The 23,984-nt window shown below is 36.1% G+C and overlaps 1 protein-coding gene across 3 annotated transcripts in view; it reads left to right on the forward strand.

Moving 5' to 3' along the window:
• The window catches only part of LOC131683904 (phosphatidylinositol transfer protein alpha isoform), a 65,240-nt gene that overhangs the window by 16,139 nt on the left and 25,117 nt on the right, over positions 1-23,984 (forward strand). For all 3 annotated transcript variants that reach the window (XM_058966305.1, XM_058966304.1, XM_058966306.1), the window contains one exon: positions 13,792-13,822. In XM_058966305.1, coding sequence (XP_058822288.1) covers positions 13,792-13,822 — 31 coding nt within the window. The remainder of the gene's footprint in view (positions 1-13,791; positions 13,823-23,984) is intronic.

Here is a 23,984-nt window from a genome sequence, read left to right on the forward strand (position 1 = left end):
TTTTTTCAATAACTTTTTGCAAAAAAATCAGTATCTCTAAAACTTCAGGGTATGAAAGAAGGGACTATCCCCTTTCATTTGCAAATAATTTCAAAATAATCCGTCGCGGGGGCCAGAGCAACTTTTTTTGAAGATTTTGTTCGTGAAACATGGGTTTTATGTTGGAACTAGTTCACATTTCTGTTCTAGATGGTGCTTTAGTAAACATTCGAAAAACATTAAAAAGGAGAATCTGATAGATAATTTAATAGACCACAGCTTTGTTAACAATTGAAAATCGATCTGAAATCGTCCTGAAAAGTTGTTTAAGATTTTGACGAAGTCAATCTAATTCCAGATTATCTATCAGCTTCTTCGTATAAAATTCATTTCATTGAACTTCAACCATTCTATTTGAACAAACTCGATGAAACTTGCAAAATTTGAGGAATTTCATCGCAACGATGGGTTAAGAACTCTGGCTTTTTTTTCAAAATTAACGTAATATAAGTGTCAGTGAACAAAAATCTTTGAATTTTGGGTTCATGATTATTTTTTGGGGTGCTTACCCCCCCCCCCCCCCCTAAGGTTGAGTGTGGCCGACTAGCGGGTCGACGTGGATTGACTTTTACTGTATACCGTGTATACAAATATTGTTCCACAGTTTGATGGCGATATTCGTGGACGGGGCTCACAGTGAGGCTCATTGTGTGTCCATTTATCAGTCGACTTTATCATCGTGAATAGGCTAATTAAATCAATATAATAAATAAATTAATTTAACAAATGCATAAGTAGAAACCTATTAGTTGTCGTTTATGTAATAATTGTAGTTATTAGTACTAGTGCACGATTGTTTTGTGCTAGTCGTATGTCTATCTGTGTATGTGTTTGTCTGAGTATTTGTGACAGTTGGGTCAGGGAATGGGTGTAGAACTGGCATATATGATAGAATAGTGGCTAATATTTTCGGTGTTCAATTTGTGGATTCGATTCTATTCATTCGGGAAAATCGGATTGGATAAATTAAGGTACAATAAATTTACAAGAAAGCCTAACACAATGCAATTGTCGTTAATGGTAAATAAACACCATTTGCTGTATTTAGATGAGTAAAAATAGTTTGATGGCATGTTACATGTATTTTTCTATTCTACTTCATTAGTCTGTTTCTTTTGTACATCTATTAGTTTACTTTTCCATTACTCATGTATACCAAAATAGTATCGGTCAATTTATACATTACTAATCAAGCTCTTTGCATCTTTTTTTCTTTATTCAGTTTGCTATGATTTCTTTTAATAATATATCGCGATATATTTGCGATAAGACAAACCTGATCACAAAGGCGAACATGCAATTGCAATCATCTACACATACTTTCGCCCGCGATTTCGCCAACATGAAAACACCCGGATAGTTATGTAAGCGTAGCACCTATATAAACTTCCAAACGTGGTCTCAAACATTAACCCACCACTCGCGCGATAATTAAACGGTCACGTCCGGAAGTCTAGCCTCGGTCCTAGTAGTCTAGACTAGTGTCTTCAGTTGAACCAATCAAAAAAGTGACGCTTATATTCACTAGACAACACGTTCTATGACGACATGACCTGGAACTCTAGTGATAGGGGGAAACTGACTCTCTTCTACTATCTGTACCATACACTAAAAATTAAGCATCAGATTCACGGTCCGCGCGTGATCATTCAAGACTACACGCTACATGATTATAAAATCTAAACTATACACGCGAAGTCACATATACGTGACAAACACGCTAACATACAAATGCTTGATCCCTTCGCGACCATCAGTGGCACCTACACCCGCGATCTCGCAAGCAAAACATCCCGGTGATAAGATAAGCCCTTAAAAATTTTCAAGCGCGGTCTCAAGTGTGACTCTAAGAACTCCCGCGCTCGCACGATCATGAATCGGTCACTTCCGGAAGTTTTTATCCTTGGTATCAGCAGACTAGGTGCATGCCTTCAATTGGACCAATTAAAAAAAGAAAGCTCTCGTATCAATTGGACAACACGTTCTATGGCGACATGACCATTAACTCTAGTGATATGGGGTAAATCGCTCCCTGTCAGAATATGAATTGTACACCGAAAACTAACTATCAGAATGAAGGTCCGCGTGACCATCCAAGAACGCACGTGTATATAGGAATGGCCACACGGTTACAAAATCCAGTTTTGTACACGCGAAGTCTCATGAACGCGAGCACACGTGACAAACGCGTTAACATACGAACGCTTAAGCCCTTCGCGATAAACAACGCACACCTACGTTCGCGATCGCACAAGTTTGATAACACCCCGGTAATAAGGTGAACGTTTTAGCACTTACGAAGTTTCAAGCGCTGTCTCAAACGCGAACCTACAAACGCCCGTGTTCGCGCGATCATGAATCGGCCACGTCTGGAAACCATTACTCAGTAGGACCAATCAAAAAATAAAGCTCATATCTACAAGACAACACGTTCCATGGCGACTGACCGGGAACTCTAGTGATATGGAAGATCTCACTTTCTTCTAGCATCTGAGCCGTACACAAAAAATTAAGTATTAGATTCATGGTCCGCGCGTTAGCATACAAGAACACACGCGAATATGCGAAAACACACGGCTATAAAAGAGAATTTATACACGCGAAGTTACGTACACGTTAGCACACGCGACATACAAACGCACACGCGATCGAATACGTTAATGTACAAATGCTCCAGTGATTCGCGATGATACACGCGATCGCGAAGTCCCTACGCCCGTATATATCTAAACCGTACAATGAATATCACATTCAGAATCACAGCCCGCTGAAATTGGCCTTAAGCAGTGTTTTAGTGGGTGTCCTTTCCCGTCTCGTCTGCAATTGTAGTGAGTGATTCTGATAGGGAGCCCGGCCGACACTCTAGCTCTTTAGCTCCCATAGGACAACTCTCGAAAAAAAAGTTTTAACAGCCATTTTTAGTACTATGTGTGGAATATATGCATTTTGTTCTGGAACGTATTGTATCTTCGACATTTCTTATCTCAAAATTTTTTTTGATAGCTGAGGTAATATCGTTCAAGTATATGGTTAATAATGAAGGGGACCTAATTTACGCTTCATAGGAGTCCAAAATTGCTTTGAATTGTATTAGATTTCACTTACTTTGAATTTCGTAATTTTATGTCTCTACACGGATTCTTAACGGAGGCAATGGGATTAACAATAAATAAAAGCAAATTTGGGTTGGGTTTGTTATATTCGATGCAAATGAGTTTTCGCTCTTGAGATCTTATTGTACTTTTTTTGTAATAAGTCTGTATTTTTTGTTTTTAGTGCCATAATATTGGTTTCATCCGTGGAAAACTCATTTTTTATCGAAAGTTTCCTAGTCTCCTGTAACATGTTAACAATAGGGGGACTATTTAGCTTATTTTTAGGACCAGTTCTGTTACCATATCTCTTCTTAGGACCGAAGTAGAGATATTGATTCGAAGTCCATTGATTGTAGACTGAAGAATAGAATAACAGCTTAGAGCATACTAATTAGATATCACCTACTGCACTAAATGTGCAAGTTCATAATACAATAGGGATCATCCATAAATGACATAGCATTTTTTGAGTGATTTTAACTCCCCTATCGTAGCATTTCGTCACAAACCTCTGTCTGGTTATTACGTATCTTGACGGTAGCTCTCCCCCCCCCTTGTCCCCGCAAAAATAAAAAAAAAATAAAAGGCGGTGTTAGATGAAACGGGTAAGTTTGTCGTGGCATCAGATCAACCCCTATTCCCCTTTAAAAAAGCGACGCAGCATGACATGACCCCTACCCCCTGTCGTCAGAAATCAATACAAAATATAAAACTCCCCCCTACCCCGCATAATGTTACGTCATTTCTGGATGGTCCCATATACTAATACAACATCGTTTAAACATCAAATCGAACAACCTTACTAAGCCTCTATGAAATTAATGTTTAAAGGATGTTATTTTTCATTAGATTCAATCGTGTGCACATCTTGTATAGGATTGTTTAGGTCTTCACCATAAGTTAACCATAACCAATCTACCATCGTGGACGCGAACTTGCCAACTTGCGGTGTGCCAAGATTGTACAACAAAAACCTAGCCGTTCATTATCAAGGTGCGCGCATCTGGCAAGCAACCTGATTATGCAAATTTGGTTTATGCGCATACACAACTATTTTTAGCAAACTTTCCCACGCCATCGTATCCCATATTGTTTACTAATGCGTGCGTAAACCGAATATGTTTGCATAAATAGCTATCGCAAAAAAATGAATTCTATTCGAAATGCTAGAGACGATCTGAGGTAGTTGCGAAGGTGTGGCGTTCCAGATGGTACGGTACTGTTCTAATCAAGAATGATTCTTGAGCAAGTAGGATCGTAACACTAGTCCGGTAATGTCTTATTTATTAGACAAAGTATCGGCTACGATGTTTGTTAAAATAGAGTGTTAAGGTTCCATAACAAAATGTACCATGTTCGCTTTATTTTTATTTTTAGTTTTAATTTTATGTGTATAGTTATTTCACTTGTCGAATGTTTATAAAACAAGGATGAATTCCAGCACATCGTCTCTCGTTAAACATTTGTTTTTTGTTGTCTTGGCTAGGTAGGTGGAACAATATTATGAAGAGCTTTTCTGCTTTTTGATTTGATTTTGCCAGCCAGATTTTGTATTCGACTTATTTGAGGTTCATAAAGTATTAGAAGGTTTTGATTTATTGAAGTTGGTGTGACCATAGACTGTTACTTAGATTCTGAAGAGATGTTGAGGGTTTGATATAGTTCAGCCATAAATTATGAGCTTGAGCGTGTGCGACCACCCCTGGCTGCCACTCCGTTATCGATCAGGACTAGCCGAAGTTGCACAGGGAATCAGTAGATAATTATGCTTGGGATTAGCGAAACATCTTTCAATGTGCAACTTCTGGTAATCCTAAAGTGTTTTTGATCAATACTGGCGCCGGCCAGGCCCGAACGTAGATCGCGGAAGGAAAGGGAAGGAATGGTTAGTCCGATACTTGCTTCTGCTAGAGGCCGTGTATACTACTGCGCACTTCACAAGTATCACGGGAGGAGGATATTTTTGTTAGTAAGAGTATAGAAGTTGGATCTACTTCTTCTTTACCGATGCCAGAGAGGTGATTCCACTACCTGGACTAGATATCGATCCACCAATTTCATGGCCAACTGAAATGAGTGGCGGTCACGCTTACCACTCAACCACCGGCGCCGTCAAGTTCAGCCATAAATTATGACAGATATAAAAAGGAGGATTATTAAGGTCTGTTTTCCTAGTTATAAGTGAAAATCAAATAGAAACAAATTGCATGACAAAGTGGATCGAAATCTAATTAAATCACATTAAAATAAGTCTCATTTTACGATTTTGGCTGTATATAAGATAATCCACCGGTAATAATCAACATTCTGTATATATGTATGTAAATCTGTCAAAAAATCTGATGCACACTGCTCCAATTACTAGATTCAAACTAATAGGATTAATACAGACTCTCCTACCCTGTAGTCTTGTATCACATGAACGTCAATAATTTTGCATAGAATTAATTGCATTGAATTTGATTTTTAAGATTAGAGTACTATGGCCCGGCGAGGTTCGATGACATAGCCATACTTCAATGCAATTTCAGAATCTTCTGAGCTAGACTAAGTGCTCTGTATCATTATTTATTATTTACTACTCAGATGTTTCCCGTGATACACTCGTGCAAGAAAGTGTGATGCGCACGCACACCACCAGCAAACTAAATGCACGTGTTGACGGTCAAGGTGGTCGGAATGAAATAAAGCTGACGGAGTTTTATGTGTATCTGTACATATATCATTGAACTTACCGTCTTGGCGTGACAAGCCGAACACACGAAAAAAAACCATGTTCTACCATTTGCAAGTGCTTAGTTGGCACTATTTGCTGTTGCTGACCTTCAAGCACACTTCTAAAACTGAGTGGCCGGCCGGTAAGCTGACGTGCCCTGGAATCATCTGGTTACGTATGTTTTGCTACATTCTATATGGTATTGTGACGTTAACGGACCCGGTGTAGTTATTCGTTTTGCTGAGTTTAATAAATAAGTAACTCATAAGCATCGGACTGGACGTTAATGACGCATACTTCTTCAATATACGGAGCATCTTGGAGTGTTGCACTCTAGACGATGAGTAATAGGGTAATGAGTCTATTTTCGCACTGTTTCCAGTATCACCCAACCTATTTGAAGTTGTTGGTTGGAGCAGCGTGTGCCAACTTTGTTCAACGCATTGACTCGAGTGGTAGTGCGATAAGTTTTCATTGCGTTCAAACTGATGTATTTCGCCATCATCATGTCATTTTTGTTCTTATATTAGTTCTTAGCAACGAAGCAAAGATGCTGATGCCAATTTATACGTATCGATTTTGGGCCTGGTAATTAATAATGTAGTTCGACAACCTTCCTAATAGGGGCGAAATAGCCTCTTTACCCTATTATTCGTCATTACACTGCTGACATCGTTAGTCGTAATATTTGTATTTGCTTATCTCGGCTGCTTTTTTTGTTACTGGTAATGTGTCAATTCCTCACTGTTTGGGCTAATGGCAATTTAATGGAAAGTTCAGCGAGAGTGATAAAAGCAGATTTTACGATTAGTGAGCAATTTTCAGTCTTTGGTCTACTGAGTCAATACAAAAACTTTCTCTAAACTTTGAAGTTTTCACATTTTGAGATCTTTTGCGTGTTTTCTATAGCTTAACCATTTCAACCTCAAGTTTTGTTCATACACGGTAAAAAAAACTTTATGTATTCAAATTGCCCATTTTCGGAAGTTATTCGAGCTGTCAAAAAATGGGTATTTTTTTGTTTCTAACAATGAGTACTTTTTATCCATTTCACAACTACTCGATAAGGTAATGTCAATGGGTATATTGATCTTGATAATGGGTGAAAAATCCTTAAGCATTATTTCAAGCGAGTTAACCTGCAAACTAAGGATCGTAGTGGAACCTGCAAATTATCGCCCTGCATCGGAGTCCGTTGCGGAAACGGAACATTTCGACAATGCTCCGAAAATAACGTCTGTTTAGACTACTGAGGATGTTGAAAATATGCGCCAGTTCGGCATTTTTAGAGCAGCCAAAAGATCCAGCCATCAAAAATATATCCAGTTGGCGGTTTTATTATGTTAAGTAGTTTTAGAATAGGATTTCTATCTAGATTCCTATACTTTTATGAGGAAACAAAAATGTGAAATGAATGTTATTTCATGTTTTTTTTTAATTCAGAAATAATTCTATTGACAGTATTTTTCATTCTGGCGCGAATTTCATGAATGGGTATTTTTTACGCATTTTGTTGTAACAGTTCTGCGAAAAATAATGGGTGAAACATACCAGGGTTGACGTGCAAGGTCTGTACTCATTTATGGGTACAAACGCTTTACCCATTTAATGGGTTATTCCACTTTTATTGAAGATTAGTAGTTTTCTATGCATTAATGGGTACTTGGTTTTATCAGTGTATGCAACATATTAGCAACTTTTTCAATGCATAGTTAGACTTCCTGCTTGTTTAAATATTTATTAAGGTGACCGTACTCGGTGATTACTTGAGTTTTATTTGCATATAATTTACGTGTTTACTGTGTAATATACGTAGTTGAAATGATTTTTTTTTATCAATAGTCTTTTAAAATTGTTAGTCTTCTGAGTAAAACCATCTCTAGCTTGTACTATATGTTAGCAGAAAGGTTCCGGGAGGCGGCCAGAACTCAAAATTAAGATTTATTTGATAAATTCAGCTGCCGTTTTTTTCTGGATTGATAGAAGATAAACATACGTTAAAATGCTTTTGCAATATTTGTGTTATAGTGGATATTTCCTCACAAACGATTGTGAGTAATCGAAAAATGAAAACAGAACTATGACGAGATCTGAAAGGTGACTTAGTACATAGGAGCTGCGATGAAATCAATCTGTGGGCACGTATAGCCGATGACAGATTACTAGCACCGGAATTCTTGGAGATTTAGCGGAAAATCGTGCGGCTGAGTAACAGTAAAATCACTGGCGATGACCAGCTCTCATGTGAGCCGTTCGAAGGTTTGGGAGTAGGAGACTTGTCTTAATGTTTTAAACATTGTGCAGTGTTTTACTTCTGTATCGATTCTGTTGGCTATTTTCGGCAAATTTAGGACTAAGAAAAACGAAGGCAATGAAATTGAAAGACGCATAGGTATTCTAGAGCGAATCAGTTATAAACTTAGAACGGACAACTAGGACTAGGCAGGCTCATATGGACGTGATCGAAAGGAATTGTGAAGAATCTTTTGACTTCTGCTGGTAGGAGTTGAGCTTTCCACCCAAGTCTACCGCGAGGTCGTTAATAGAACAACTCATCATGTTTTACCACCGACGCACAGAGGAGTAACTAGAACAAATTCTTGTCCAAAAACCAAAATATTTTTTTTTTCGATTTTTTTGTTTCGTTATATTTTTTTACATACCTAAGAACCTACTGTATAACGTGGCAAAATTAGGAGTATATTAAAAATTGTTAAAGAATTTTTGCATGTATGCCCAATGGTGATATTTTAAGGGATATTTTAATCGTTTTCGTTATATATTCAGCAAAATCGCTTTCTAGTGATGATGACTGTATTAGATAAGATAATATTATTACAAACGTAGTTCAACACAACCGTTTGTTTAACTTCAGCTTAAAACTAACTAAAAAAAGTAAACTTGCTATGTATTGCACCAACTTTAAAAAATACCTTGCTTTAACATTTTATTCCAAATTTGAATTATAAAAAAGTTACATTATACGGCTAGATCCGGCAAAGTTGCTGAAGCAGTATTACAATACACTCAGGTTTTTTTTACGCGGCGGATACGAGCCGCGTAAATGAAAACCGCGTAAATGAAAACCGCGTAAATTTCAAAATCCGCGTAAATGAAAACCGCGTAAATTTCAAAATCCACGTAAATGAAAACCGCGTAAATTTCAAAATCCGCGTAAATGAAAACCGCGTAAATTTCAAAATCCGCGTAAATGAAAACCGCGTAAATTTCAAAATCCGCGTAAATGAAGACCACTTAAATTTAAGAATCCGCGATAAAGGGAACCTCATTGATGGATACCGCGTAAATTTCAAAATCCGCGTAAATGAAAACCGCGTAAATTTCAAAAACCGCGTAAATGAAAACCGCGTAAATTTCAAAAATCCGCGTAAATGAAAACCGCGTAAATTTCAAAATCCGCGTAAAAAAAACTTGAGTGTACAAGATTTCAGCTATACAAAAAATATTCGAATTCTTCCGATCTTGTCCGATCCACCAATCCCAAGCGATTTGAAAATATTGAAATTTTGACTAATTTGAGGTACGCCGAAATGCTGTAGGGCCAAATATTATGTTTGCCAACATGTATCTCTATGAAAATATGCACAGGCGTCCCTTTTCTTCTCCCTTTCTGATCAAATGTTTATGCAACTGGAAAAATAAATGTATTCACAAAGATCACCTAGAAATTACTAGTATTTGAAAGGATATAGAAAATTGGCCTCTGCACTGGTAGGTGGGTAGATGCCAAATTGTTCCAAAAACTAGTAATTGTCTATTTTTAGTTCATATTAAGGCATAATAACAATAATTGCAGCAGCAAATAATTTTGGCCAGGATTCGACCCCAATTACTCCTCTGAGCGACGCCGGATTCTTCACATTTCCTCTCGATCATGTCCATATGAGCCTGCCTAGTCCTAGTTTTCCCTTTTAAGTTTATACCTGATTCCTACCTATCTTTCAATTTCATTGCTTTCGTTTCTCTTGGTCTTAAATTTACCGAAAATAGCTACATTAGAAACTTGTGGCAATTACAACATAATAATAGTGTTACTCTTCGGAAAACTCTTCAGTTGATCTATTAAAGTGCACTACAACACGAAACTAGTCATCTTTCAATTCGTTAATAAGACTGATTCTTCGCTATAGTCACGAAGCTTGGAGTGTGTTAGCGGAAGACCAACGCGCAGTGCTTTCGAGCGGAGCCTGTTGTGAATCATCTACGGCGGGGTGCAGATGGATCGTTAAGAGGTTATATATGTTACGGATCGAGAAGAATTTTCATCATTTTCTTTAACCAAGAAACAAGCCCGTAGTCAAGATTTTGTTTCGGGAGAGATTTAAAAAATTGATTCATATTTGCGACCGAAAATAAATGTCGCCAGAACAGATGCTTCATGAAACCCACTTCAAATATTTTAGAATGTGAAAATAGGATACCGTAAAACGGGGCATAATTGATCACCGGGGTAAGTTTGATCAAAGGAGCTTTTTTCAGTAACGTACGATAAGATGGTTCCCTCTAACAAAATCATCGAAACAAAAATACAAACCATATTCCTAATATGTTCAGCATCTATCGGTAACGATTATTTCGTTATGTAATGTACCTTTTATGAACACAAATTCAAATCGAAAATGATAGAACCCTCGTGCATAGTTTCAATCTATTCAAACAATTCCTTGTATATTAATGAAACTTCAATTAAACTGATCACTTTTTTAGAAACCGTAAATATTTTTGTCCAATAATTCATTTGAAAAATCCGAGATTTTTGTTGTTAATATTGTAATTCCGACTATTTTACTGAAAAAGTTTGATAAAAGTCAGTTGTATCCTCTTAGGCAACTTTGTTCTCTTTCGAGACGTCACAGTATCGGGCCAAGAAATTGCCTGCAGATATGCAATTTACACAACATTACGAGTTTATCTCTCATTCCCTTACACATATTTTGCTGATCAAACTTTCCCCGAAAACAACGAATGAAAATTTACTACATAGTAATTTTATTTTGATAATAAAACGAAATAAAATACCCAGCAAATTGAAGATTTTCAAGCTGTGGGTACCAGTACTTGTTTTAAAAACGCATTAACATAGTCACATACACTTGACAAACCCGTTAACATACAAATGCTTATGCCCTTCGCGACCATCCACGGTACCTACACCCGCGATCTCGCTAGAACATCTGCTTATGTTCTCAGCGCTTATAAATCTTCAAATGCGGTCTCAAGTGTGAACCTAAAAACATCCGCGCTCGCAAAATCATGAATCGGTCACTTCCGGAAGTTTCTATCCGTGGTATAAGCAGACTAGGTCTGTTGCGATTGCAACGAAAAAGAGACAGTTTTCCGATTTTCTGAACGTTGTATTTTACAGTATATGACAGCGTTAAAAAATACCTGCCGGAGGGATACATAATTTTTAGTGTAGGTGGTATATATTTCCAGTTAGTGGTTCGGTATAATGTTTAGTTTATAAATTTAAGAAAACTTACGTTTAGTGTCCCTTTTATGCCTTTTACAGTAGTTCAATTGGTGGTGGTAATACTAAAATAAGGTTTGTAGGTTAGGTTAAGTTTCACCACGTTTTCATACTGAATATTTCACCTCTTATTGTTTGTAGTATGATTAATTTAGTTTTTACGATACCGTACATGAAAGAATAGCAGCTAGATAGTACCTAAGGATTTTAGTAGTTTAATTTGATTTAGTTAGGAACAAATATTGGATTAAACTAACCAATTTCAATCAGCCGTACTAATATCTGTAGGATTCAATTGCTTTTAATTAGAATTTTCCAATTTACCGTACTGCACTTGTTTTTAATACTATAATTTTAGATTTACTGCACTGCACTTGTTGTTAGCTAGAATAATTAATCTACTGCACTGTACTTGTAGTTTTTAATCCTGAATTACAAATGGCAAATAATCTTTAGTAGAGCACAACTTTTCCTCGCTGACTTGCAATTCTTTTTGACGTTTCTCCCTCGATCATCTCCTAACGCCAGCGGCGCCCGATTTATAGGGGCAATCGAACGGGAAAGATGTTTACATATAGGTGCAGACTATTATTTTATTTGGATGTATGGTGCGGTGCAACGAGCAGTTGCGACAAGGTCCATGCCTTCAATTGGACCAATTAAGAAAAGAAAGCTCGCCATCTCGTTCCATGGCGAGATGACCGGAAAGTCTAGTGACATGGGGTAACTCATTCCCTGTCAGAATGTGAATTGTGCACCGGTTACAACTCAAGTCACATGCACGCGAGCACACGTTACAAAAACGTTAACATACGAACGCTTAAGCCCTTCGCGATAAACAACGCACACCTACGCCCGGGATCGCGCAAACTAGAAAACACCCCGGTAATAAGGTAAACGTTTTAGCACTTACTAAGTTTCTAACGCAGTCTCAAACGCGACCCTGCAAACGTCCGTGCTCGCGCAATCATGAATCGATCACGTCCGGAAACCATTACCCTCTGTCCTAGCAACTGAAGTCCATACATTTAGTTGGACCAATCAAAAAATAAAGCTCATATGCACTACACAATACTTTCTATGTCGACATGACCGGGAACCTTAGTGATATGGAAGATCTCACTCTATTCCAGCATCCGGGCAGTATACAAAAAATTAAGTATTACATTCACGGTCCGCGCGCGATTATCCAAGAACACATGCGAATATGCGAAAGGCACACGGTTATAAAATCGAATTTATACACGCAAAGTTACATGCACGTCAGCACACGCGATATACAAACACACAATTGAACACGTTAACGTACAAATGCTCGAGCCCTTCGCGATGGTACACGCGATCGCGAAGTCTACACACCCGCACATATCTGAACCGTACAATGAATATCACATTCAGGATCACGGCCCGCTGCAATTGGCCTAAAGCAGTGTTTTAGTGGGCGACATTGCCTGTCTCATCTGCAATTGTAGTGTGTGAGTCTGACGGGGTGCCTTTCCGAGAACCTAGCTCTACAGCTCCAGTAGCACATCTCTCGAAAAAAAATTTCACTCTACAATTGCAGTAAAAATTGAAAGCTGTAATCTTATGGCAATAAAATGGAAAGCGGTTGTATCTCGTCATTTTATAAATTACGGTTTATTAAATTGTGTAGAGTTTGGTATTGCGAGGAACCCAAAATTCATATTTTTGGGGGCATACCAGTGTAAGTCAGTTGAAAAATAATTAACTCTAACATTTACGGATGGTTCAAATTAAGCAGCATTGCTATGATATGATACGCCAACAAATGCTTCTACCTCAATCTCGGAGCAATGTCCATGACACTACCAACCTCTAGCTGTTTTCAGCGAATTATAATTAAAGAACGTATTTTTTAGTGTAGTTTACATCCATAAACACGATGAATGTAGCCATGTCTTCAGTTTTAATTTACTAATCAAACATGACCACTTAATCGAACAAGCTGCTACGTCGATGATAAACTTATCTGTATGAAATTACACCGTAGATATCACCCGCATATATTGAACATACCCAACAGGAAAACTGACTAGAACTAGCCAACTGAACAAAATTAGTAACGTTATCACTGCATTCATGTTTGCTGGCTGTCACCACACAAAGGCTAGTGCCAGTTTTTTAATTCCTTTGTGTGAAGAATGCTTGTTCAGCATGTCCATTTTCCATACGTTCGTTTTTATTTATGAAAGCGTGCAAAAATTGCCGGCTTCTTTCTCAAATGTTGCCTTCTACGTGCGATCATAAAATATAAACTCTTTCCTGCAGCTATCACCCAACAACCCTTTCCCCTGTAGTCCCTTACGTCCTGGAATACAACCAAGCCAGTGGCAATACAATCAGTGTTCCTGCCAGTGTCTACACTGTAATTAATTATTAAACTGAAGCTCAGTTCGAATAATGTTTCCTTTTTCTTCTTCTTATTCCAGTCGAGTGACGTTGCCATTGACGGTTGAGGAGGTAAGTGTCCCGTATCTGGTCTCGGATCTAGATGGCTCCGTAGTGAGATTCGATGAGCTCTGGATCTGCTGCTGACTGTGTCTGACGTTATTACTGTGTTCATAGCTAGCATCAGTGCAAACAACCTAGGGATAGTTTCTTTAATTTTTTTACTGTCTGCTGCCAATTGATTTTTTATTATTTTAATTCAGAAAGGTTACAGTATCCTGCGATTGGATCAGAAAGTATAGTTTGCGGAAACTGATTCGGTTTTTGATTGTCGTATTTATATTTGTTTATTATGAGGTTAGCCTTGCGAAACCTGGATATTGCAATTCCTTTGCGTTACGTTTACTTTCTATTTCAATAGACTTCGCAGATGATTCTTAGTGTCAAAAACAATGGCAGGGCTAGCACAAAACAACAACGACGACTGGTATATGAGTAAAGCCATGTCAAGTGATCCTCGATTTTTTCGCAAAATCACCGATCTTCTTAAGGTATATTTTATTGTATAGGGATTATGGTGAATAGCTTTTGGTATTAATATTTCGTTACAATTCCTTTTTTTTCTTTAAGATATTAACCCTTAAACTTTATTGCATGATAAAATTGAAAATTTTATATCTCAAAAACTACTGAAGATAATTCAATGAATTTTTGCACACTTATGGCATGATATTTGCACTATCTTATAAAAATATTTTTACTTTATAATTGCGTGAATAACGGTACTTTGCATCTATTTAAAATTTTCAATTGTATTTTTTCTTGTGTTCTTCACGCTAAAAATTTTCAAAACGTATGTTAAGTTATGCGGCAATCTTTCACCTTCAATAATCTGTATTTATAATTTTTCATTTTTGTTCCTATCGAGAGTTATGGAGGATTTTGTAACAGTGCGCTGTTTCAACGCATGGCCCACTTTGATGCAGCCCGCGAGAACGTTCATATTGGCAACGTCGCACGTCACTACGTCAGAAAGCGCATCGTGTAGGAAGTGCGCATCGCATGACTAAAAGAAACCATATTTCTCGATTAGCGCAAAAGGGCAAACTTTTCAATACGAATTATCGAAGGTAATTTTTTTCCGGATAATTTGAGATGCGTTAAATTTTTTTGACTGAAGTGCACAACGAAAATTATAGTTGTTAAATATATTTTTTATTATTATAATTTAACGCTACTAACGATTAACATCTTTAAAAACACTTTTGTTAGTCAAAATACATCTACGTTATATCCAAATTCTTTTTTAGTCTACAACATTACTATATGAAAGTGGAAAATCTTATGCCAACAGCATTTTATTTCACGTTTTTATTTTCACCGAGTGAACAACGATGTGTCTTTTGAAAAAAGTTTACGTAAAATCTGTTGTTCAATCGCATCGATGTTGGGGTTTTTTATCACTATTGCTTCTGTTAATTCTGTTGATTGGTGGTTCTCCAAGTTCTGGTACGATATTATTTATTTTTGTCGAATTTCAATTATTCATCAACGATCTTTATTTCAAAATCCTCGTTACAGTTTTCCGCATGTACCTGTTGAGTCATCGAATATTCCAGTTCCATTACTTTGGCAAACACTATAAGAAGAAAAATTAAACGCGTAAATTTTCCTATATTTTAAACGCGTTATAGAGGAACCCATTACTATAAACATTGGATGTAAAATCGAAAATTTAAGGAAAATTGTGTTTTGTTCATGTCCATATTTATTTTCGTTGTATTTTTTGCGCCCATTACGACATATGCTACACATGTGTTGACCAATATAATTTTTAAATTTATCACTCCACATGGATACCATAAAAACAAGATACGACGAACATATTTATGAATTTTTTTTAACGGAATACATCATTCGTGTGATCGACCCATATTTATAACATAAATCAATCGAATGTTTTTTTGAGCAAATATTGTATATCTTGAGATAATATAGCATTTCGTCCAGTTCTCTCTATATGGGAAACACCCAAGTGCGATCGAAACAAAAACAAACGTCAAAACGTTTTCTCACTCGCACTGATGCAAATTAAATGAGCGCGTAATTTAACGCACGACCCGATGACGCATGGCTGAAAAGGCGCTATGTGGATTTAAGAAAAGATTCACAATCTACCTCTTAGACAGAACCAAGTGAAAATAAAACGTGGTGAAGTATGTCAATTTGTGAAAAATATGCTAACGCAGATTAAAACATGCCCACTGCTCAACTTTGCTCATCGGCTGGCAATAACCGAGCGCACTTGTCCGAGGTATTGAGTGACAGAAAATTAAATAACTCTTGAACAATATAATAACGCTAAAGAGCATGCAAATTACTCAGAAAAAATTCACTTTCAATTATCCATAAAGAAAAGCTTGTCTTTTTGCTTTAATCTCAGAGATGCCATTTTTGAACATGAGATGCGCTCCTTCAAAGCGATGCGCATTAGGACGTTGCGACGTGCGGCATTGCCAATAGGTACGTTCTCGCGGGTTGCATCAAAATGAGCCATGCGTTGAAACAGCGCACAGTTACAAAATCCTCTATAACTCTCGATAGGAACAAAAATGAAAAATTATAAATACAGATTATTGAAGGTAAAAGATTTTCGCATAATTTGACATAAGTTTTGAAAATTTTTAGCGTGAAGAACACAAGAAGAAATACAACTGAAAACTTTAAATAGATGCAAAGTACCGTTATTTACACAATTAAAAACCAAAAACATTTTTATAAGATTGTGCAAATATCATTCCATAAGTGTGCAAAAATTCATTGAATTATCTTCAGTAGTTTTTGAGATACAAAATTTTCAATTTTATCATGCAATAAAGTTTAAGGGTTAATATCTTAAAGAAAAAAAGGAATTGTAACGAAATATTTATACCAAAAGCTAATCACCATAATCCCTATACAATAAATTATACCTCATGAAGATCGGTGATTTTGCGAAAAATTCGAGGATCACTTGACATGGCTTTACTCATATGAGATCAGCATATCACTCTCAGTATAGGCATCCAAAAAATGTATGATCGGGGGGATCATACATTTTTTGGATGCCTATTCGGAAATAAATATATGATCATAGTACCGTACATAGCAGAAAGAATCTTTCCCATCGTTGGGTGAATTGACTTCGAAGTTCGCAGCAATACAACAAAACTAAACTAAACTGATGGTTCTTGATGGTGACAATTGAGTCCGGGTGCTCTTGTCGGTTGCTAGAGTAGTGTTGAATTGAAGTGATGGGAAAGAAGAAAAGGCCAGGTCGTACTTGGGCAGTAAATTGAAAAGTGAAAATATGAGTGACAATTTCAAAGGATGATGCGATGTATATAGTCATACTGTTAATCGTTTAGGGCTCGGATGTATTGTTATTTCAATCTAAACTGAGTTTCACTTGTTCGTAGTACAGTACCTTCTGAAATATTGACAAATTTTATGCCATTTTTCAAATCCCTTGTGTTAAGCTAGCGATGGTTTTCCTAATAGCTCAAAACTCTTATCAACCTGGTTTCAATACCGGTTTTCAATCGCGAACTTATCTGTTCCTTCCACCACACCCCCGTTGGAATACCTTGATACGCGTAATCACATTGAACTTGTATCTTCACCTGATAAGATAAATCGTCGATTACAGCATTCATGTCACATTTAGGTTGAAGATAATAGTAATCTTGGCACTGTAATGAGGCGGATTTCTTGAATTGGTAGCTTTGCCAATATTTGACGTGTATGCTGTGGATATTAGTCTCTGTCAGCATTACGCTGCGAAGAATGCTATCAAAGCGGACTAGCACAAGGACGACAAACGGTAAAAAATAGTCTAGTAGACAGTGGTATTGCAGTGATTATATCATAATTGAGACACAGCTTCCGAAATGACTAATCGATAAAAAGTGAAGACGGAGCGGAATGTGTTGTTGGACGTGGATCTTAAACTGTGCTTCTGTTGGGGTTTGAATCTAGGTCCATAACGATTTTATCGCTGAGAGGGTAGAGCGCTGTTGATTTGCGTCCAATTCTAAATTCACGCTCATAATGTTAGATTTTATCTTAACCCAAGAATGAGCTGAATAATGCCAAAATCTCTATACTAAGAATATAAATATGGAGCTGTTGATTGCAGGAGTATAGGCGGATTTGGCGCGTTGTATGATCTCAATTTGATGCATCGTGCGGGTTTAGACTGACAATTTTCGACAACGTCTTTTTCAATCAGAATCTCTCTTAACACGTTCATTAACCATTTTGTTATTAAGAGGGAAACCGGCCAACCGCAAAATATGACCATCGTCGATTAGAACGAAAGTTTGCAGTTGTGTTCGGTTTATGAATCTCTATGGTTTTTTCTGGCAATTGCAATATTTTGATACAAGAGCAATTTTTCACGTTTCTACGTGCACTAATTTACAAAAAATGTTGGTCGATTACTCTATTTAATACAGCAAAAGTTCCTGAGAACGAGTTATAGGGAATGAATACTACTTCTCTACGAAAAAAATATCCACTGAAAAAAATATTGTCAAAATTTTATATTAAAAATTTAAATTGCAAAAAAACCCATTTTCCTAAATTTTTTATATTTTGTCAACAAAAACCTAAAAAGAAAAAAGACATTTTGAATGTAATTGCATGATGGAGAGCTTATTAGTAAAAAGTTTTTCTAGCAATAAATTTATATATGGGTCATTCCACGCGAAGTGATCAAAAAAGATGCAAACTTGAAATCGACCTTCACGGATTTGAACAAAATCTGGAGGAGTTGTTCATCTAGGGCCAATATATAAAAACCCAAATTTTTGTGTCAATTGAACCACCCCTCGTGTCATGGGAGCACCCCCCGTTTTGGAAAATTGCCAAAACCCTTGATTTTCTTTTGATCATATCTCCGGTTCTATTTACTCTAGAATCAAACCACAAGATGGCTTTTGAAGAAAATTGTTCAAGGAATCTATAAAAAATATTATTTTTTGCCGAAAGTGTTGCCAACTATGCAATTTTTTCAGTTAAATATTAAAAGTTAATTTTTCTCTCAATATGTATATTTTAGTTTCGAAAATTTTAATGCCATCGCGTTCCTCAAACATTTTTACATAAAAAACACTTATCGTCCCAATACAATATGAGCGCATCCTGAGATATACCGTTTTGAAGGGAAAAACTCCGATTTTCTCATATAAAAATCCATTTTTATTGGCCAAAATTGAGAAAATCTTCAAACTGTCATAATAATCGACCCTGATCTGCAAGAAGCAAACCAAATACGTAGTTTTTCATCATTTCTCGTCTACTTCACGAAAAATTATGTTTGAACTCAGAATACTCAAGTTGGTTTTTTAGTATTGTGCGCTTGCGATTTTATATGGGAAATTGCGGTTTTTTCTCTTCAAACCGGTGTATCTCAGGATGCGCTCATATTATATTGGGATGATAAGTGTTTTTTATGTAAAAATGTCTGAGGAACGCGATGGCATTAAAATTTTCAAAATTAAAATATACGTATTGAGAGAAAAATTAACTTTTAATATTTAACTGAAAAAATTGCATAGTTGGCAACACTGTCGGCAAAAAATAATATTTTTATAGACTCCTTGAACAATTTTCTTCAAAAGCCATCTGGTGGTTTGATTCTAGAGTAAATTGAACCGGAGATATGATCAAAAGAAAATCAAGGGTTTTGGCAATTTACCAAAACGGGAGGTGCTCCCATGACCCGAGGGGTGGTTCAATTGTCACAAAAATTTGGGTTTTTATATATTGGCCCTAGATGAACAATTCCTCTAAGTTTTGTTCAAATCCGTGGAGGTCGATTACACGTACCTTGATCACTTCGCATGGAATGACCCATATGTTTTTAAATTTCATACTAATTGACAAACAAAACTGTAATTTGTTTACAGAACATAAGTCTTAGTATCATTTTAAATCAAAATTCATTTAACCCTAGAACGTTGCTCTTGCGTTTTCCACCCTAGAACGTTGCACTGGACTATAAATGTACCCCACGCGTTGATCGCAATTTTCGCAGGTAAACAAAAGAAATGTGTAGTACGTCATTTTCTTCGTTTTTTTAATTGCGAAAACAGCAGTGAAAGTAAAAGTGCGGAATTTTTTTGAATAATTGACATAAATTGGCTTGAACAAAAAAAAGAGTGAAAAAATCGCGGTTTTAACTTTTTTTACAAAAATGACTATAACTTTGCAAATTTTCAACCCATTTCAAAAAAATCAAATGTTTCTAAAAGTTGAAAGAATGGTCTAGAAACGGTATAAAATTGAATTTCGATATTTTCGAAAAAGTGCAATTAAAAGTTTAAAAATAGAGATTGGAAAATACCACGAAATGGAGTGGAAATTGAAATGAAAAAAATATTTCTGACCAGTAATACATTGGGAACACGCAACGTTACTGTTACAGCAGTTACTGTGCGCAAATTATACTTGCGAGCCATTGTTTTGAACAACTATAAAATATAAAAAAATACAACAATAAAAATCAGCAAAAATCAGATCGATTTTTTTTCTACTTCAAAATTAAATTAAATTAATTGAATAAATGATTAAAAACGATTTTATAATACTAATTGTTACTAACGTAGTACAACAACCAGCACAAAGCTTGACGAAAAGCTAACGGAAACCGTACACTAGGGTACAAATATACTCCACGCCAACTTTGACACCTGCTTCCACGAAGGCTATAAGCAAACTGGCTATACCACCTTTTCCTGCTCTTACTAGGAACTCTAAATTGAATTATGGTTAGGGTCCCAGGTCGATAAATGTCGAATTCTCGTCTTCACACGACTCCAAAGAAGGCGTGGGGTACATTTGTACCCCAGTGCAACGTTCTAGGGTTAACAAAAATCTTCTAAAATGCGATAGTTTTCGAGATATTTGGAATTTTGCTCCAACAAAAACCAATTATTCGTGTATTTAAGCCCTTTTTGGCAATTATTTGCGTTACCCCATCATAAAATGTCAAATATCTAATGTTTATCATTTTAGAGACGTAAAAGAAACTTTTTCAGTGTATTTGGATCATGGAGAAGCTTCAATAAAAAAGTTTTCCTAACACCAACTTTTCACATATTTTTATAATTCATGCTATTTGCAGTAAAAAATACAATTTTATTTTTGAATGTGATTCTAAACGCCATTTTGAATCAAAATGCTAACAACAAAAAATGTGGTAGTTCTCGAGATATTTTAAATTTTGTTTTAACCCTCCGGCACTCGCGCCAAATTTTGTAACACGAGCACTCGCGCGTTGTACTTTGTACAACACAGATAGTCTTTAGAATACTTCGTTATCCGTATCATTTGGAGCACTACCTTCATCTGCAAACTTGGGCAGTAGATAATGGCCTTTCGGATGGGCGAATTAACATGATGGAATTCTACCGACAGACGGCGCTAGTGAACATTAATTGTTTTTCGATCTACTGTATCTAAAGTGTCTGATTTTTCAGCAGATATGTGTCTTCGGTAATGTTGTTCTGGTGATCAAAGCCTACGAGGTGGTGTGCGAAATAGTTTGATATTCTGCTACTATGTGGCGCTAGTGGCCATACCATTTTTGGCCTACTGTATCTCGAATTCCTGATTTGTTAGCAGGGCGGTATCTTCGATAAAGTTGCACAAGAGATAAATACCTACGAAACGAAACACTAAATAGTTTGGGATTCTGCCACTAGGTAGCGCTAGTGAGTATGCATATTCATGATTTCTGAATCTCAAGGTTGCGACTATTTAGAAGCATGATAGTATAATTCATGTCACAAGTGATCTATACTATTTTCGAATCAAACCAGTACGTTGAAGAAATTGAAGAACAATTGTGCTTGTTTAGAATTTTTCTGTACTAGGGAAGGTTGTGTCATTATTTCTGTGCATGTTATAAGCAGCCCCTTTTACAGATTACCATCGTGAGTGGTTGATTGGTGTTACAGATGGTACACATGAGTTTTATGACTTACAAATCTTAATTTCTTTGCGTACATATTCCAAAATTATAAATGAATAAATTAGTTTAGTTGAGTTAGAGGAGCGTCATCTGACAATTTAGTGAACTTACTTTCGAAATATCATCGATTTATTCTTTCCCTTGGTGATATTCACCATTTTTGGCTTTAGTTCGAAGAAAAAATAGAACAGTAGGTCGAAAAAATTACACGCTCAAGTTCTCTAGCGCCTCCTAGTGGAAGAATCCCATATTATTCTATGTACCACCTCGAAGGTTTTAATCTCGTGAGCAACTTTACCGAATGCACTTACTCGCATAAAAATCAGGAAATTGACATACATTAGGTTGTACAACTGACAAGCTCACTAGCAGCGCCTAACGTAGTTTTCTGAAGCACCTCATAGGTTTTGAGCTGCTTAGCAACTTCGTCGAAGATACTGACTTTCTAAAAAATCTGGATCTTGAGATATAGCAAGCTGAAAAAATAACATGCTCACTGGCGTCACCTAGCGGCAGACTTTTATATCAACCTATTTTATCTTCCACTGACTGGCTCTTGATCTTCTGAACAAGTTTGTCGAAGGATCCACATGATCGAGATCACGAGATATGTTGAACAGAATATTGTTTGATCGAACTTCCCACATCGCGCGTTCTATTGGTCTGGTTTCATCAAACAATTTCAGATTGTATTGTTGCACTTGAGGTATATCAGTGTACAAAAATGAGTGTATCTTCTCTAAAACATGATTTCTGAGGAATACATGGTGGTTTGGCATTGATAAATGCCTTTGCAACCTCATCGATAACGTAAAATCCCAAAGTGTTGTACAAAGTACAACAGCGCGAGTGCTCGAGGATTTATAAAACAATTATTTTGTTTTATTACGACCTTTTCATAAGTTAAAAATATTTCAAAAGTTGTTGTTAGGAAAACTTTTCCATTTTCATTGAAAATTTCCTTTAAAATGATAAACATTACATTTTTGACATATTATGATGGGGTAGCGCAAATAACTTTTAAAAAGGGCATAATTACACGAATTGTTGGTTTTTGTTGGAGCAAAATTCCAAATATCTCGAAAACTATCGCATTTTAGAAGATTTTTGTTAAATGCATTTTGATTTAAAATGATACTTTGAATCATATTCTGTAAAAAAAATTACAGTTTTGTATGCTAATTAGAAGGAAATTTAAAAACGTATAAAATTATTCTTAGAAAAACTTTTTTACCAATAAGCTCTCCATCATGCAATTACATTCAAAATGTCTCTTTTCTCTTTAGGTTTATGTTGACAAAATAAAAAAAATGAGTTTGTTTGCAATTTAAATTTTTAATATAAATTTTTGTTTTTGTAAAAAATGACACAATATTTTTTTCAGAGCATATTTTTTTCGTGAAGAAATATTCATTCCCTATAACTCATTCTCGGAAGCTTTGCTGTATAAAATAGAGTAACCGGACAAAAGGAAATTGAAATTATTGCACATAGAAACATCTACGCCCTTTTGAAAAATTGCGCTTGAATCAAAATAATCTTATTGACTGTGGAAAATGTTTAGTCTTCCATGCCGATGAAACCTGTAAAGTTTCATCGGAATATAAAATGGTCGGTCTCGATTTTGAAGATTTTCGGACGGATCTTCGTGGAATTCCTCTAATGGTAAATGTATACTAATAAATTTTAATCCAATCACTCCATCACTCGAAGAAACGACTGTCGGAATTAAATTTTAAGCTCTGTTTTTACCGGTGCAGTAATCTCCAGACTCTAGAAGCTATTCACAGCAATTTGTTTCCCAAAGTCTTTATCCTGTGCAAAGTTTTAATGGGTTGCATACCCTTTTGTGAGAAAAATGTCAAGAAAGTTTGAATTTACGTAAAGGCATGAAGCAATGATTTCATTCCATCAAACTTATAGTATTTTAGTAGCGATTTTTTCAGAGAAATTAATGAGCATAAGTTTGTAAAAATGTATTGATACTTCGCGGAGGTATGGCTTGTTCCCCGAAATTCTTTTTTATTCAACCTTTTATAAGGCCCAGAGTTTGTGGCAATTAATGAATGTTATATTAATAGAAACACGGTTCTTTCACTTAGATTTGAATATATTTACATTTATTTTGTAAAAAAAACTGTTTTAAAAATATGCTTGCTACCGCCCGTTAGAAAACGTCAGTCTTCGTAATGTTTGATGTATTTCCAACGAGATCGG

This window comes from Topomyia yanbarensis, chromosome 2, assembly GCF_030247195.1.
Source record: "Topomyia yanbarensis strain Yona2022 chromosome 2, ASM3024719v1, whole genome shotgun sequence".
In the NCBI taxonomy this organism is placed as follows: Eukaryota; Metazoa; Arthropoda; class Insecta; order Diptera; family Culicidae; genus Topomyia; species Topomyia yanbarensis.